The 16,437-nt window shown below is 67.5% G+C and overlaps 1 protein-coding gene and 1 long non-coding RNA gene across 2 annotated transcripts; one reads left to right on the forward strand and one right to left on the reverse strand.

Annotated features, from left to right (window-relative positions):
• Nucleotides 1-10,317: 10,317 nt before the first annotated feature.
• Nucleotides 10,318-11,112, reverse strand: DNAJB8 (DnaJ heat shock protein family (Hsp40) member B8). The gene has a single exon (XM_020881589.2). It carries the CDS (start codon nt 11,069-11,071, stop codon nt 10,373-10,375), a length of 699 nt encoding a protein of 232 aa, XP_020737248.1. The 5' UTR covers nt 11,072-11,112; the 3' UTR covers nt 10,318-10,372.
• A 297-nt stretch (nt 11,113-11,409) lies between these two features.
• On the forward strand, nt 11,410-14,943 carry LOC110129899 (uncharacterized). The gene is made up of 3 exons (XR_002311654.2): nt 11,410-11,494; nt 13,554-13,604; nt 14,370-14,943. It is a non-coding gene; the product is annotated as an uncharacterized lncRNA (long non-coding RNA).
• Nucleotides 14,944-16,437: the final 1,494 nt, after the last annotated feature.

Genomic DNA, 16,437 nt, shown 5'->3' on the forward strand with positions numbered 1-16,437 from the left:
GGCGTGGCCGAGAGGGAGGACGAGGTGGGTGGGCACCTCCCCAGCGGGAGGGTCAGAGGGGGCCCGGGGCCTGCAGTGCCCGACGCCAGGGTCCAGCCTCCCTCCCAGGCACCCGGCCTGGGATCTGGAGCGTGACCAGCAGGGCCCGGCCTGGGAACCGGCTACCCTGGGGTCCGGCTCTCCTCCCCGACACCAACCAGTCCCTTCCGGCTGAGGCGGACCGGCCAGTCCCGGTCAGCGGGGCCCAGCAGACTGCTGCCTCCAGGGCTGCCTGCAAGGCAGGAGCGCCCACTCCTACCCACCTGCCCCTGGCTGGGGAGGACTGGCCCAGCTGCTCCAGGCACCTCGCCGCACCGTCTCACACTCACACACTCCCACCCATGGTCACTCCCACCCCAGACCACACACGAGTGAGCACACAGGTGCCCAGTCAGCCCGCAGCCTACAGGAAGTAGTGACCGCCGTGGGCTGGACTCCAGGAGCCCGCCGGCCTGGGGAGGCTGCGTTCGGGCCGGAGGCACCCTCGTCCCGCGTTCCCACTGGGTGCTGGGGGCCCTGCGTGACCCAGGGAACAGCATGGGTCTCAGGCAGGGCAGGTGGGGGTCCCGGTTCACAGCGGGCAGCGGAGCTGGTTCAGAGAGGCCAGGAGAGTGGCTCAGGTCACACGGGGGATCTCGAGCAAGCCTGCACACCGGTCAGCCCCCCACACCCCCTCTACTACTGAAGCCAGCGTGGCCGGAACAGGAGCGAGGTGGGCGGGCGACCTCGGCGCTGGCCCAGAAGACTCGGGAGCCGGGGAGCTGGGGCTGAGGTGGAGGAGGCTCCCTCAGCCTCCAAGGTAGTGACAGAGCAGGCACTCTGAGGCCTGACCCCGCGACCTTGTACTGCCCAGCACACAGCTCCTGCTGAGGTCTGCTGGCGGGGTGGGGGCACGTGTGTGAGCCCCAAGCTCCGAGAAGTGCCCGCAACCAGGGGCGCTGCAGGCCAGCCCCCCGTTCACTCATTTGGTCAGTCACCAGGTATGCCCCTGGTGCCCGCGGGGCAAGCGCTGTCCTGGACAGGCGTGGCAAGCCTGACCCGGGCCCTGCCCTCCCAGGAATGCAATTCCACTGGGAAAGAGGGGCCGCACACCTCAAGCAGATGGAGCGAGCGATTTCAGATAATGATCCTGAGCGGAGCAATCAGGGCGGGCTTCTCTGAGGAGGGCTCATGTGGACTGAGCCCCGCCAAGGAATGAATCCTGGGAGAGGATTCCAGATAGAGGGGCTGCAAGGGCGGCGGCCCAGAGGACGAGAAGTTCACTGGAGGGGGCCCGGGCAGGGCGGGGGTCTGCCAGCCCGGCCTGCGAGCAGCCCGCTGGAACAGGCACACAGGCCTGAGCACCCAGTGTGGCCAGGGGTTCCAATTCGCCAAGAAAACCTGGAGGTCTGGGTTTTGACCCAAAACCTTGATCTTTTTTTAAATAGCCATAACCAGTTGTACTTTTCCTGAAACTGTTCTGAGGGCCAAAAACAGCTGGTGGGCCTCTAGTTCAAGACCTCCCTCGGAAGTGAAAAGTGAAACTGCAAAGTGTTTGGACTGGAGCCGGCCAGGCTCCTCCTGGGGAGAAGGATTCCAGGGGATTCTTCCTGATCCAGGGATCGAACGTGTTGCAGGCAGATTCTTTACCATCTGAGTCAGCAGGGAAGCCCCCTCCCTGGGAAGCTGGGGCCTGGATTCGAGTCCTGCCTCCCAGACCCACTGGCTGTGCTGGCCTTGTGCAGGCGGCCCGCTCTCTGGGGGTCTCAGCGCTTCCAGCTGGAAGGGGGCTGCCGTGGACGGCCGGTGCTTAAGGCATCCATGCACTCAGCAGCTGTCTGCTGGACGCCTCCGCGTGCCCGAGTCAGCGGTCTGGGGGGCGTAGCGGCGGACGAAAGAGACAGGGTCCGCCCTGGCGCCCCTCCACGGGGAGCAGGAAATGAATGAGTGGTCACCGCGCAGGACTGACATGTGTCCAGAAGGCCGGGGAGGAGAACAGGACCAAGAGGCAAACAGGTATCGGGTGGAGTGACCCAAGGAGGGCAAAGGGCAGAGTGCAGTGGCCCTGGGGCCTGGCCGCTCCCGGAAGGAGGGGGCCGAAGCGGCGGGTTTGGGTCGGGGGTGGGGGCAGGGCGGGAGGGAGACGAGCCTTGTGGGGTCTGTGGGGGCTTCAGCTTTTCCCCCTGAGTCAGGGGAGCCGGGGGAGGGTGTGGCGCTGCGCACAGGTGAGGTCGCCTCTGGGGTCCACAGGAGCCTCCAGGCTGCCGCTGGGGCTGGAGGTGGGGGCCTGGGAAGGCGGTCCAGGCGGGGGTGAAGGGCCAGACCTGGCCGCTGAGGCTGGGAGGACGGTGAAGGGCCCCCCAGCACGGGGGAGGGGGGCGCAGAGAGACGCCTGGGCTTGGTCCAGGCCTCTGGAGGATGGGACGGGGAAGCGGAGAGAGCTGGTTCCCGGCTTCAGGCTGCAACAGGGGCCCACTGGGGACAGGACCTCCAGCGACCCGCCCGGCTTGGACGTGGACGCGCGGGTGGGGGGCGCGAGTGTAGACGGCAGTGGAGGGGCGGGGGCAGCGACGCCGGACCGGAGGGCCCTCGGTGGCTGGGGCCCGCGGGCCTCCCCTCCCCCACGCCACCTGCGGGGTCGGGCCGAAAGGCCTTTGTCCCGCCCCGCGCAGCAGCCCCCGAGCAAACACAGCTGAGCGCCGGGCTCGCGTGCCGCCCCGCCCCGGCTCGGCGGGCCCCAGCTCCGGGCGGGCGGCGGGCGCGGGGCGGCGGCTTAGCGGGCAGCTGCGGCCGCGGGCGGGTGGGCGGCCGGCCGCTCCCACCGGCGCCGCGCTTTGTCATGCAGATACACGCTGGCGGCGCGCGCCCGCTCCCCAGCTGACCCGGGCGCCCGCGCCCCGCACCGGCCGGCCAGGCGGCCCCAGACCCGCTTGATCGTCCGCCGCCGGAACCGTATCTGCCTGGTGCTGGGCAGCCCGGGTCGGGGGCTGGGCGTCTCTGGGCCTGTCTCCTCGTTCCCAGCAGAGGACCCCCGAGTCGCCCCTGCGCGGTGGGGAGCACATTTGGAGACCAGTTCCCACCCCTCCCGCGGACGGTCCTTGGCCTTCCCTGAGCTCTGCGGCCCGCCCCGCCCCCGCCTCGGTCTTTCCATCTGTGCTTTGAGGGCAGGTGACCAGGTGACCGGGATGAGTGCGGGGCCTCGGGGCCGCGGAGGCTGATGACTCCGCGAAGCCCCCCAGCGCTCCCCCCCACCCCCAGGGCGGGCAGCTGGGACTCGGCCTGGGACACACCCACTTTACCCAGGGCAGAGGCACCAGGAGAGAGGTGATCAAATGGAAAGTTATTTACTCCCTGGTGTCAGGAGTCAAGCCCCAGGCCAGGCCGGGAGCAGGAACATTCCTGGGTGGGATCAGGCCCTGAGCCGCCCGGGCGCTCGGGGTCACCGCGTCCGCCCCGTGTCCCCAGTCCATGCTGGCCTGGGATTCACGCCAGAAGCTGCAGAAACGACCACCTTGTGTGGGCCTGATGCTCAGGGTCTGGGGCCCTCCACCAGAGGAGTGGGTCCTCCTGGGCAGCCGAGCCGGGCAGTGGGCAGGGCCCCCTCCCAGGGGCGTCCCCGAGGGCACCCCAACCGCGCTGAGTTTGTCAATCCCAATCACGCGGGTAGTTCCAAGGAAGCTCTGATCCAGAGATCTTACTCCTAGGACTTCATCTTCAAAGGGCGTTCCTGCCGCATGTGACCTTGGGCACTGACCTCTGTGTCCTATCTGGAGGCGGGAACATCAGCACGCCGCCCTCCAGGGCCGCCAGAGGAGGGCGAAGACCCTGCATGTCGGGGTCCTGATGTGACTGACAAAAGGAGATGAGACCCCGTCCCCAGGTGCCTCGGGGTCTGTCCAGCCCCTGCCCCACCCTCCTGCACCCAAGCTCTGGTGGCCGGGAGAGGGGCGTCAGTCCCAGCCCAGACTCCCTCTTGCCTGTCACAGGAGAGGGTGGGGGAGGCCGGGGCGGGTGGCCCACACCTCCACCCCAGGCCCCTGCCCTCTGCTCAGGCTGGCAGGAGAGACCCTGGAAGGTGGGGGGCTCACCTGAACACACCTCCAGGGAGGGGCCTCGGTGCCCAGATCCGGTTTCTGGCAGGACCGGTTGGTCTGGCCCTGATGGATGGCTGAGATAAGGCAGGTGCCGGTGTCTGGGCTAAGAAGGGGGTGGCCCAGACCCCGCCCACTCAAGGGTGGCTAGGGGTCCGAGCCAGTCTTGCCCCAGCTTCTGGCACCGGCCTTGGGGGGGGCCACACAGGCCCTGTCTGCACCCCTTCCCTGCCTGCAGTAAGAGTGACCCAGGGGAGGGGCTCCTGGCCCAAGGTCACCCAGGCCAGACCCGCCGCAGGTGAGGGTTGTCCAGGCACACAGCAAGCTTCTGGCGCCAAGAGGCAGGCGGACTGAGGTTCCCCGGGCGTGAGGTTGTTCCGGACCCCATGTTTCAGCCGGGCCCAGGCCTGGTTGTGTCTCAGATCTCCTGGGAGCCCCAGGGCTGGCCCGTCCTCAGTGGCCGCCAGCCTCCTGCTGTCTGACGTCCCCAGGCCCACGAGATTCCCTTCATTTGATCCTCCCAGCTAGTTCTGGTGTCACCTCTCTCTTGCCGGGACCCTGACCGGTAGACTTCTGGGGCCCCAAAGCCCAGGGGAACAGCTGTGGTCCCCACACTTCAGGGCGAGGAGCCCTTAGTCCCCAGGACAGGGCTTCCCTCAGCTCAGCACGGGTCTTGGGCAAGGCGGCCCTCGGATCTGCCTGGGAAATGGGTTTTGCGTGCAGGACGGAGTCTTGGGAAGTGGTCCTGGGGAACAGGGGGAGCCTGGGGTGGGAGACCAGGCCAGGCAAGGGGGAAAGTGAGCTGGAGGAGGTGCTGCTCCTCCACGGTCAGTGAGCTGCGGACCCCGGGGAGGCCAGCTGAGAAACCTCGAGGGGTGTGCCGAGGACCGTCCCCCAGGAATGAGAAGGGGTGCAGCCCTCAGCCCGCCGGGCAAGTCTGCACACAGGTGCCCAGCAGGCCCCGCAGGCGTCCGCATGCTGGGCCAGAGCAGCTCTTGGGCAAGGGCGAGCTAGGCCATCAGACGGGTCTGTGGGACGGTCTCCACGGCACCACAGCTGGCGGGCGCATGGCATACACGGGCACTCTGCCCAGTGCACACACCCGCACCCCTGTCTGCCCTGGGGCAGCCTTTTCTCACTTTCACGTCCGGGGCAAATGAACCCAGGTCTCCGCGTCCTGTCTGTCCCCTGTGCCCACCCCCCCCAGTCTCAGTTCCCGTGATGACCGGTCAAAGCCTCGCTCCCTCTAGCCTGCAGTCCACTCACAGGCGGGAATGATCTCCGCTCGTCAGAGTTGACATGACGCGGCACCCTGCCCATGGCGTAGCGGTTGTGCAAACCCGTCCTCCCTCAGTGAGTGCAGCAAGTCTCTGGTGGTGGCGAGGGCATCGCTCACCCCGCTCCTGACCTTTCTACTGAACCCGAGCTCACGGCCGCCTGTCACGCGTGTCACACTCAACAACCCCCGGTGACCCCCTGGCTCCCCCTGCCTCACCGCCGTCCCATCTCAGAGTGGACCAGGCCCTCGGAGGCGACCCAGGCCTCCCTACAGCTGCTCTCCCTTCAGCAGGAGCCGCCGCCTCTGGGCCTGGGCGCATGCCTCCTGCAGGGAGCACTCACCCCACACCTCCCTCGCCTCTCCCAGGAAGAGCGGGCTTGCGAGGCTGAGCCCAGGGCAGGGGGCTCAGAGCTGCGGAGCCTGCAGGAAGCAGAGCTATGATGCAAGGACTCTGGGTGACCCTTGGAGGTCTGGGTGGGCAGCAGGAGGCCAGAGGGACCAGCGCTTGGCAGGGGCCCGGCACGGGGCAGGCCTGGGGAGGGAGACGTCACATCCACGTCCGGCACGAGGCGCGAGCAGCTTCCGTGGGTCCGGGCTGCAGCCCAGGATGGAGTTGGACAGCGGGCAGGGCCAGCCCATAGCCCTGGGTCGGGCAGCACCCAGGTTCCTGAGCCAGCCGGCCCTCCAGGAGGAGACCCAGCAGTGGGATTTGTGGCTGAGCTGATGCTGGCCGGGCTCATGGAGACACACAGACGCTCACAGGCCAGGTGATGTTGCCAGCCAGCCTTGCCCAGCCAGCAACTGGCAGGCAACCAATAAGCCTAATTAATAATTAACTTTTTAATTAAATATCAATTTAAAACAAGTATGGGAATCAGTCTCTTGCAATTAACACCCTTGCTCTGCTTTCGGAAAGGGGCTGGATGGGAGATCTGGGCTCCAGGGCCACAGGGGCAAGGCAGGCACGGAGGATCTCGCAGCTCGGGGAAGGGGCCCAGGCGGCCCGCCCCTCCCCTCCTGGAGCCACGGGGGCCCCGGTATACCCACCCTGTCTCCTCCAGCCGCAGGGAAAATGTGCTCGGCCCTGCAGTCACCACCGCGCTGGGTACACTGGACATGGAGCAGGAACCAGCCCTGCCTTAGAGGAGCTGGCCTCTTGAACGTTGAGGGGGAGAGACCCAGCAACCTGCGACTGGCTGGTTCCTGGGATCCCAAGGAAGGAGAAACTGGGGCCGCAGGAGGACGGCTGGAAGGACACGCTTGGCGTGGGCGCGGCTGGGCCAGAGGCATGCCGGCGGGGAGGGGCGGCAGGCGTGTTGCAGGTCTGGGGTGGCCCGGGGCGGCCCAGCGTCTGCAGCGGAAAGTAGCTGGTACATATCCCTGCTGCCACCCCGGAACCCCACGACCCCAGGGGTTTCCTGACCGGCGGCTCGGGTGACCGCAGGCATAACCACGGCGCCTGGGGGCCCAAGTGGCTGGTGGTGCAGGTTCCTGCTTTGAGGGGGGTGACAGCGTGGTGTGGTTGGCGGGCAGGGCTGCCCCAGGCAGGCGCTCGGGCTCCCAGGCCCCACGGTGCCCCCCAGGGTCCTCAGGACTTGCCTGGTGGCCGCCGGGGGCATCCAGACCTGGAGTCCTGATGGAGAGGCGCCCAGCACGGGAGGGCCTGCAGGAGGTCCGCACGGGGAGCGGGGGCCAGGGCTCCCCCAACACAGCAGGTTCCCAGGGAGGGGTCCCTGCCGAGGGGCAGAAGCCGAGGAGAGGACGGGCTGGGCCTTGACTGTGCGGGTGGGGGGCAGGTCCGACTGAGGCCGGGTCTCCGCCGGAATGGCGCGCGGGCAGGCAGCAGAGCCCCGCAGCTTGTCCCCGCGCCGCCCAAGGCCCAGACCCAGGGAAAGCGGGCCGGCGTCTGTTGACGAAGCTGCCATGGGGCTCCTTCCTGGGCTGTGAGAGCGCAGGGAGGTCGGGAGGCGGGGGTGCGGTGCAGCTGACAGGCGCCCAGTAGGTGCTCAGCAGCCCCTCACCCCCAGCCGCAGGAGGAGGCTATCCCTGACGTCAGGAGTCATGATGATGCAACTGTCCTAGAGGCCAGACCAAGGGCTCTGGCCGCTACTCTGCACCTAGCTTGGACCCCTGCCTGGCCAGGGAGGGATCCTGGGCTCTGTGGCCCTTTTGTAGCAAAGGGGGCAGACTGGAGAGGTCTGAACACACCCCGGCACTTCCCGGGGGGGTGGCAGAGAGGGCTGCAGTGGGGGCCACGCTAGGGCTGGAGTTCGGATCAGCCGGGCCCTGGACGGGGCGGTCTGTCACCACTGTTGCCCACCAGGCCTACCCCGAGCCGCGCTGGGCATCAGTCCCCCCATACCACCTCATCTCTCCCAGGCTCTCCTGCCTGGGCACCCTCGAGCTTCTCCCCCAGCTCCAAGGCCCTGCCCCTCGAGGGTCTCTGGGTTCCCCCTTCCCCCCCCCCCGTCCTGCCCGCCCCTGCCTGCCCATGGAGCCCCCTCCCGCCCACTGCAGTGCCCTTATCTGGGTCCAGCCCCTACGCAATTGCTGGGAGCCCATCCCCATGACAACGGGGCAGATGGCGGCTGCGATTAGCTGCTCTCCCTCCCGCCACAGCTCAATCCGTCTTTGAAATTAAATCAGCTGCGATAACATCGACTGGCCAGAGGAGGGGGGCAGGCAGGAGGCTGCCCGGTCCGCACCCACCCCACCCCAGGCCTGGGCGCAGGGCGAGAGGAGCAGGAGGAGGGTAGACAGGCTTCCAGTGTGGATGGGTGACCTCGTCCACGTCTCTTGGCCTCCGAGCCTCAGTTTCCCCATCTGTAAAATGGGGGCAAGTGGCCATCCCTGTTTTGGGGGTCAGTGAGAGTCTTTGGAGAGAGGGTACAGGAGGAGCCCTGGGGGTGCTCAGTAGGGCTGAGAACATGGCCCGTTCCCATCCATGGAGAAACCAGAGCCCTGGGGGAGACCCCAGGCCATCAGGGTCCCAGGTGGCCTCAGACTACACGTGGTCGGAGACTGCAGACCTGCCCTGTGAGCTGCAGTGCGTGCCTCCCCAGGGCTTTGCTGCCCTCACTCGTAAAGGCTCCAGCATCACTGAACCTGGTGCCCGAGGGGCAATGCTGGGATGCCGTCATGTCCATCCGGCACTAGGGGACAGTCGGGGGCCTGGAGGGACGGGGGGACCCAGGAGCGGCGTGTGGAAGAGGGGGTGTGAGGTCTCCTCGAGGGTGTGGTGGCAGGAGAAGCTTGGGTAGAGAGGGGTGTTTCAGGAACCGGGTCCGTCTGTGCAAAAGTCCCACTTCAGGAAAGGGGTCTGCAGGGAGGGGACGGTGGGGTGAGTGGGGACCAGGGCGGTGGGGAGACGCGGCCCCAGGAGGAGGGTTCCCAGCACGGCACGGCCCGCGCCGAGGTCTCGAGGCAGGAGTCCCCCCGGCGAGTGTGCAGCTGGAGGAGACCACTGGGGCTGGAGCACAGAGTGTACCGGGGGGCCACGGAGGTCGTGGGGGCCTCAGTGGACACCCCGAGGGCTTGACTTTTCCTTTGAGTGTCTCACGAACCTCTCAAGTTTTCACAAGACCCTTTGGGCTGCGGGGATGAGAGTGGGATGAAGGGAGGAGGCTGGGGCACTGTCTGGGTGAGCCACGAGCACACGTGGCCCCAGGGGAGGCAGTGAGCGTGAGCCACGAGCAGACGGGGGCCCGTGCAGGCGCTGAGTGTGGGGGCTGCATTCTGAACGGGGGCCTCACCATCTCCTGCCTCAGGACCTTTGCACGGGCTGTGCCGTGCCCATAACACTCCTCCCAGGCCCCTCTCTGCCCCACTTCCGCAGGCCTTCAGCTCCGCCGTCTGTCAGATGGGGCTAAGGGCAGAGACAAGGATGCAGAGAGGGGCTGAGGATGTGTAGCCAGGCTCCACGCACTCAGAGGTACTGGAACAGGGGACTGCTACGACCGGCCTGTGAGTCGGGGGGAGACACCAAGGTGAGGTCCTTGGGGTGTCTGTGAACGCCCGTGCCTCGCGACCACCCAGCCCTGGGACCCTGCGCCCGCCGGTGGGCTGCTGGCCAGTAATTGGATTTGCCGGGCAGCTGTCGGGGCTAAGCAGGCCCACTTGACGCAACCGCGCTCGGCGGTAATTGGTGAAGTTAGCAGGTCCGCGGGGGCAGAGGTCAGGTGGTTGATGCTGTCGCGGGGGCTTGGATGAAGTCAGTCCGGCGGCGGGGCTGGGAGCCGCGGCGCGACCCTCTGTGTGCCACGGGGCTCTGCTGCCCCTCGGCTAACGCGGTTAGGGGGCCTCCAGCTGCCGGGCCGTCCCCGGGGCTCCGCGGGGCCGGACCCAGGAGGCCTGAGCCTGGAGGGACAGCAGGTCACCTGCTGTGTGCCCCTACCCAGGGCCCTGGAGCACCCGAGGGGACTCACGGGCCCCTAGGGATCTTGGGGTGCTGCCCTGTGGCGGGGAAGGGGGGACAGCGGCCGGGCTGCTGGGATCTCGTGGGGAGGGCGAGGCCTGACATCTTCATGCTGAAGCCGGGCAGCGCCCCGCGGGCCGGCGGCGGACGCCCTTGGTGTTAGCAGCCCCAAGCCGTGGACTGGGTAGGCGGGCGGCCGTAGCGACCCTCACGGCCCCCACGACGCCGACGACACATGCGCACGGACGCGGGCACGCACGCACAGGCACGCACGGGCACGGACACGGACAGGCGCGCACGGACTCGCGCGCACGCACAGGCACGGACGCGCACGAATACGGACCCGCACGCACGCAGACGCAGGAGGTGCCAGCCGGGCGCCCGCGTGGCGCCCTGGCGAGGTCAGCCTGCGCCGGACGCCTGACACGTCCCCAGGCCTCGCGGGTGGGCCCCGGCCGTCCGCGCCCCGCCCCGCCCCCCCCGCCCCCGGTCCCCCAAGCGAGCCACCGCGCCCGCAGGCTCACTTGGCATGTTTATTGAGCACCGCCGGGCGGCGGGCGCGGGCGGCGCCTACTTGCTGTCCACGCGTTTGAGCTGCGTCTTGCCGTTGATGGTCACCGACTTGAGCTGCCCGTCCTCCTCCACCTCCACGCGCTCCTGCCTGTTCTCCACGATGCGCTTGGTGGTGACCTTGTGGCCGTTGACAATCTCGGTGAACGACATCACCGATTTGAAGCCGGAGCCGCCCGAGCCGGAGCCGCCGAAGGACGTGGACGAGAAGGTGGTCCGGCCGGCGCCCCCGCGGCCCAGGCTGTCAAAGGCCGAGAAGGCCTCCATGAAGGCGGGGAACTCGCCGAAGCCGGCAGAGAAGGCCCCGCCAAGCCGGTGGCCCCGGGCCCCGCGCTCGCTGCCGAAGGGCGCGTCCCAGAAGTCGAAGGAGAACGGGTCCAGGCCGCCGAAGAACTCGCGGAAGATGTCCTCCGGATTGCGGAAGGTGTAGCCGCCGCCGCCGAAGGGGCCGCCGCGCGGGCAGCCGGCCCCGCCCGGCCGCCAGCCGTCGCAGCCCGCGTGGTCATACAACGAGCGCTTCTTGGAGTCGGACAGAACCTCGTAGGCCTCGGACACCTGCTTGAACTTCTTCTCGGCCTCCTCCTTGTTGTCGGGGTTCTTGTCGGGGTGCCAGCGCAGGGCCAGCTTGCGGTAGGCCTTCTTGATGTCCTCCGGGGAGGCGCTGGCCTGCACCCCCAGCACTTCGTAGTAGTTAGCCATGCCGAAGGCCGGGGTGCGGGGGCGGGGAGACGCGGGCCCGGGGCCCGGGTGGCCGGTGGCTGGGGGCGCCAGTGGCAGTGCGGGTCGCTCGGCGGGGGCCTGGCTGGACTCTGGGGCTCCTGGGCGGCTCTGCCCGGCCGACTACCCTTTCATAGTACCAGCGCCGGGGACGGGTGGACGCCTCCGCTAGAGGGGCGGGGGGAGGGGAGGGCAGTGCCGTTGGGGGGGCCCCCCTCGTCCACAAGGCCCCCTGCAGAGCCGCCCGGCCCTTTGTGACATCGGGCCTGGGCGGGGCAGAGCCCAGCCCGTGGAGTCTGGGGCCTGGTACACGGCCGGCCCTGCGCAGGAGGCCACGCCTGGGGGTCCACACTCGGAGCTCAGGCTCTTGGAGCCGCGGGGCTGAGACAGGACCAGCCTCCGGAGGTGGGCCCTGGGGGTCCGCGCTGGGGGTCAGGGAGGGGAGGGAGGATCCCTGGGGTGAGCAGACCGAGCCCAGAGGCTGGGTGGTCGGCGAGTGAGGCGCCAAGGTGGGGGATCGGCTTGGGTGGTGTCCGGGGCGGAGTTCCTTCTGCTGGCGCCCCGTGGTCCCCGCAGATCCTGAGATGAGCCTCGCAGAGGTAGGGGTGTGTCAGCGTCTAGGACCGCACTTGGCTGACAATACACGTTCCTTGAATGAATGAGGCCCAGAGATTTGTGGCATCAGACTCAAGGTCACACAGCAGGTGGGTGAGAGAGGGAGGTGCTGAGCCGTGGTGGGCAGCACCCTGGACGGACATTCCGCTCAGGGCCGGTGGGAAAGGCAGGGCTGGTAAGAAGTGTAGGTCAGTGAGCACGGTGGGTTGAACAGTGGCCCCTATGCCAACTGCAGAACCTGTGAACGTGCTCCTATTACTGTTGGGGAAAAGGGTCGCTCCGTATACAATTAGAGATCACCCTGCATTACCTGGGCAGGTCCAAAATCCATGACAGGAGTCCCTGGGAAAGACAGATGCACTGAGAGCAAAGCGGGATTGGGGGGGCGCAGAGAACACAGCAGGGCCTGCCCCGGGGCTGGCAGCAGCCCCCGCCCACTCTGAGGGAGGGCGGCCTCCGGCCCAGTGCTGTCTGCGGCGCTTTGCGGGGAGTAAGGAACCCGGGGGCGTTCCTCTGGTTTTTGTTCTTGTTCTGACGCTGGGTGCGTCCAGAAGCAGCATTAACAAGCATGTTCACACCCGGGTTCCCGTGCCCCTCGCCCCCTCCAGGTGAGACGGAGGCACCCCCCGCCAGGGAGGCAGCGGCCCTGCCGAGAGCTAGTGGGCAGCGTCTCCCCGCGCCCGTTGCTGCTCTGCACCCCTTCCTGCCCCCCCCCCATGGCTCCTTTTCCCTTGATGCTCACGGGTGCTGGGCTCCAAGCACCTCACGGGGACAGCATGTTCTAACCAACCCCAAATGCTGGCGGGGACCGAAAGCAGACGTGGGACCCCGGAGTGACAAGCACTGTCTCCTCACACCCCTTGCCCAGAGGACGGCTCACCGCGCGTCCCCAGCCCACCCACCCACACGCCCGGACGCGGGTGCAGGCAGTTCCGTAGGTGGGACGCTCGGGGTCTGTGGCTGCAGTGGGAGCCTGTTCTCGGCAGGCTTGTCTGCGGGGGCTGCGCGAACGTGCCCACAGGAGGCTCCTGGTGGCGGAAACCCGCTTTACTCGTCAGCACCCCCGGGACAGCTGCTGCGGCTGCAAGACACACGGTCTCGTCCTGGAGCCCAGACCGAGGGGTCTCGGGGTGGGGGGAGGCGACTCCGAGAGCTGGCAGACACTGGGGGCCCTCCCACAGCCCCTGCTGGGATGTCACAAATGTCACTCTTGCCCACGGCACGCAGGCAGGGCCGTTTCCAGCCGAGTGGGGAGTGGCCGTCGTTCAGAAAGGGCAGCGTGTCTCCAACAGCACCCTGAGAGGCGCGTTCCGGGCGGAGGGCGGAGGGCGGTGCACCGCGGTGGATGAGATGGCCGGGCTCGTGGCGGGGAGGCCGGCCTCGCTCCTGCTGGGGGTGGTGATGGTGATGGCGACCTGTGGCAGGAATAGTCGGGGTGCTGGCGGGGATGGGGGCACGCGGGGGGGAGCGGCGCTGAGCAGGAGCACCAAGGGCGACGGTGACAGCCCTTGCAGACCGCAATCCCACCGGCCGCACTCACGCAGGGACCGCCGCGCTCCTCCGTGGCCTCCATCGCACCCTGGAGAGCCTCTTACAGCTGGAATCTGCAGGGGCCCGAGGTGTGGGGGAGAAAGAGGCAGGAGCAGGCAGAGGGCAGCCCGGAGGTTTGCAGCAGCTTTGGGTGACCCTCCCGGAGGCCGTACCTCAGGGCAGTGGGCTGAGGTGCTCAGGGCACGCTCGCCAGATTGTCCCGGGGCTTGAGCAGCTGCCAGTGACCCTCGAGAGCTGCTGCTTTGGAGCCGCAGACCATGATCATCAGAGACTTGCTTCTCTGGTCTCTCTGCCCCAGGTCGGCCGGTGGCTGTGAACTCGGGTGCCACGTCTTCATGCCTGTTACATGGTCAGTAACCGCCTACCCCATGGAGTGGCTCAGGTGAAGGGGGTGGTGGCCATGGAAACGGGGGCGACGCAGGTGGGGTGGTGAGAAGGGCATGGTCACGGAGCAGGAACGGTGGCCGCGGTGACTGCTGCTTGCTGAGGCCGGGATGCTGGTGTCGACGGGCACAGTGCCCGCAGTAATGATGCTGATGATGCTTGGGGCGACGTCAGAGGCGGCGGCGGCGGCGCTGGTGGGGTGTGGGGTGACGACCCCCGTGCGGGGGTGGTGTCCGTCGTGCGGGTGTGGAGGGAGGAGCAGGCGCGCGTGCTGGCCTGTCGCCCTGACGATGATAACAGGGGTGTGAACTTGGTGGGAGCCTCGGCCCCGTAACAGCACGGTCAGCACAGTGTGGGGCGGTCACAGCGAGGTCGGACGTTGGACCCAGGGTGGTGAAACCCCGGGGCATCCCGCCTCTCCCCGCCCTGCCTGGGGCTCCCTCAGCCTCCACTGGCCTCCCGCGGAGGAACCTCATCTGACCACTGATGCTGCCCGAGCCCCTCAGCGGGCTCCCTGCCCTGCTCTCCCCCTGGTTCTGGGCTGGCCTGAGGCCCCCAGAGCTGGGGGACGGGCGGAGGCCATGGGGAGCAGAGCACACCGCAGGAGGCACGGGGCCGGAGAGGCCAGGCTCCCTGCAGCCGCAGGCCCAAGGATGGAGGGCGGCCAGGGACCAGGGGGAGCGCCCGTGAGGAAGGCCGCATGCAGAGGGGTCCACTTCCTTCTCTGCAGGGGGCTCCACTTCTGCCAGCTTGGACTGGCATCCTCTGAGGCACAGGAGCCGGAAATGTCTGCAGAGACGACAGGAGCGGCGGGCCCGGGCCCCTCCGCAGACCCGCTGAGGCTCCGGGCTGAGCCGACGCTGGCCGGCCATCCACCACCCTGCTGTCTGCCTCGACCACCCGTGGGTGGCGAGGCTTCTCTGTGCAGGGCTTCCTGCTCTGGGGAGCCCCTGGCCTCCCTGGTCTCAGGCCCACCCTATGCCCCAGCCCAGAGAAAGAGGCCCTGGGGTGACCAGGCGCTGGCCGGCAGAGTCCAACCCCCTGCCCGGGAGACACCCAGAGAGGGCCGGGCGCACCCAAGGTCACACAGCGGCCCCAGGGCGCGCTGCGGGGGGGCGACCAGGCAGCCAGTTGGTATTCTCAGCGGCCAGAGGCCCCTCTCTGTCTCCGTAATTAATGGAGTGGCTTTTTAAAAGGATTCTAATCACCCCCGATCCTATCTGCTTATCACTAGCGTCCCTAATTAGATGATCCTGGCAGTCACTCGGTTAACTCCCCCCAGCCCCGTGCAGCCCCGCCCGGCCTGGGGCGGCCCCCCCGCCTCCCCGCCCAGCCAGATGGGCAGCTCAGGCCTTGTCTCCCCTCCGGGCCCCGGGGCGCTAAGTGCATTACCTCCAGGATGGATGGGTCACAGCGTCGGATGGGCCGCTGGGTGGGCGCGGACCGGTGAGTGCAGGGACCGAGTGACGGACAGCGGCAGGAGTGGACGCACGGACGGACGGGGAAGCTGAGCGCTTGGCCCGTCAGCTCAGACGGTGCTGCCATCTGCTCGCTGCGCGTTCTCAGGGCGGTCACTGCACCTCTCCGCCTCGGTCTCCTCCGTCAAACGGGGCAGAAACAGCATCTTCCCCATCGGGTTGCTGCGAGGATGGCTTCGGACGGCGGAGGAGCCGGCCACCGTAGGTTAACGACGGAAGTGTGGGTGACGGGCAAGGTCAGGGTGGATGGATGGAAGGACAGGACAGATGGGTGAAGGCAGGGGGTGGACGGGCGGTCCGAGGAATACTGGGCAAGTGGTGGAGGGATGTACAGGCTGGTGGGCTGGGAGCGGGGCCACCGAGCAGGCGAGGGCAGGCGGCCTGTCCCCCCAGACACCCCAGGACGGCCTTCGCACATTTGAGGCTCGGACCTGCCAGCCTTCCCCTGGACCTCCAGGGGAGCGTCCTGCCGCTGACACGTGCCCACCGTGTCTCTGCGTCCTCACCCTCATCCCCACCCAGGTTACACCCTGGGGTGGGCCGCGTGGTCTCCAGGCTCAGCTCCAGCCTCCAGTGGGTGGTTACAGCCTGAGAGAAGGTGTCACATGTGGGACCACCCCCCAAGTTCCAACGTGTGCCAGCCTCCAGGGCAGCCGCCCTCCCCTCCCCACCCCCCCTGCAGCAGCCCTGGGAGGGGCTCTGACCCCAGTTCCCACAGCTGGCTCCAGGCATCCAGGAGAATCCGACCCCCAGAAGCTCCCCCAGTACCCATGGGTCTCTGCACCTTCCAAGTTGTGTGATTTCCTAGGTCTTTTTGGGAAAAGCAAAGAACAAAGAAGCCTGAAGCCTGCATGCACATGCCCACATTCACACCATCCACCCACCCACCCACCCACTCATCTACTCATCCTCCTCTGCATCCACCCACCCACCCACCATCCATCCTCCTATTCCCCCATCCTCCCACCCACCCACTTATCCATCCATCCTCCCACTCATCCCTCCATCTATCCATCACCCACCAATGTATTCATCCTCCCATCCATCATCCATCCATCTACTCTCTCACCTGCCCACCCACCTACCCATCCATCTGTCAATCAGTCCATCCCTCCATCTATCCATCACCTACCCAGTTATCCATCCTCCCATCCATCCAATCTGCCTACCCATCCTCCCACCCACAAATCCATCCACGCATCTGCCCATCCATCCATCTACTCCCCCATCCTCCCATTCATTCATCCACCCATCTGTCCAGCTGCCCACTCACCCATCTATCCATCCATCCACCCACCTACCCACCTATCCATCCACCTA

Source organism: Odocoileus virginianus, unplaced genomic scaffold (assembly GCF_023699985.2).
Source record: "Odocoileus virginianus isolate 20LAN1187 ecotype Illinois unplaced genomic scaffold, Ovbor_1.2 Unplaced_Contig_3, whole genome shotgun sequence".
NCBI classification, from domain to species: Eukaryota; Metazoa; Chordata; class Mammalia; order Artiodactyla; family Cervidae; genus Odocoileus; species Odocoileus virginianus.

Coding starts and splice junctions, on each gene's coding strand:
- DNAJB8 (XM_020881589.2), bottom strand. CDS start 11,071: ATGGCTAACTACTACGAAGTGCTGGGGGTGCAGGCCAGCGCCTCCCCG.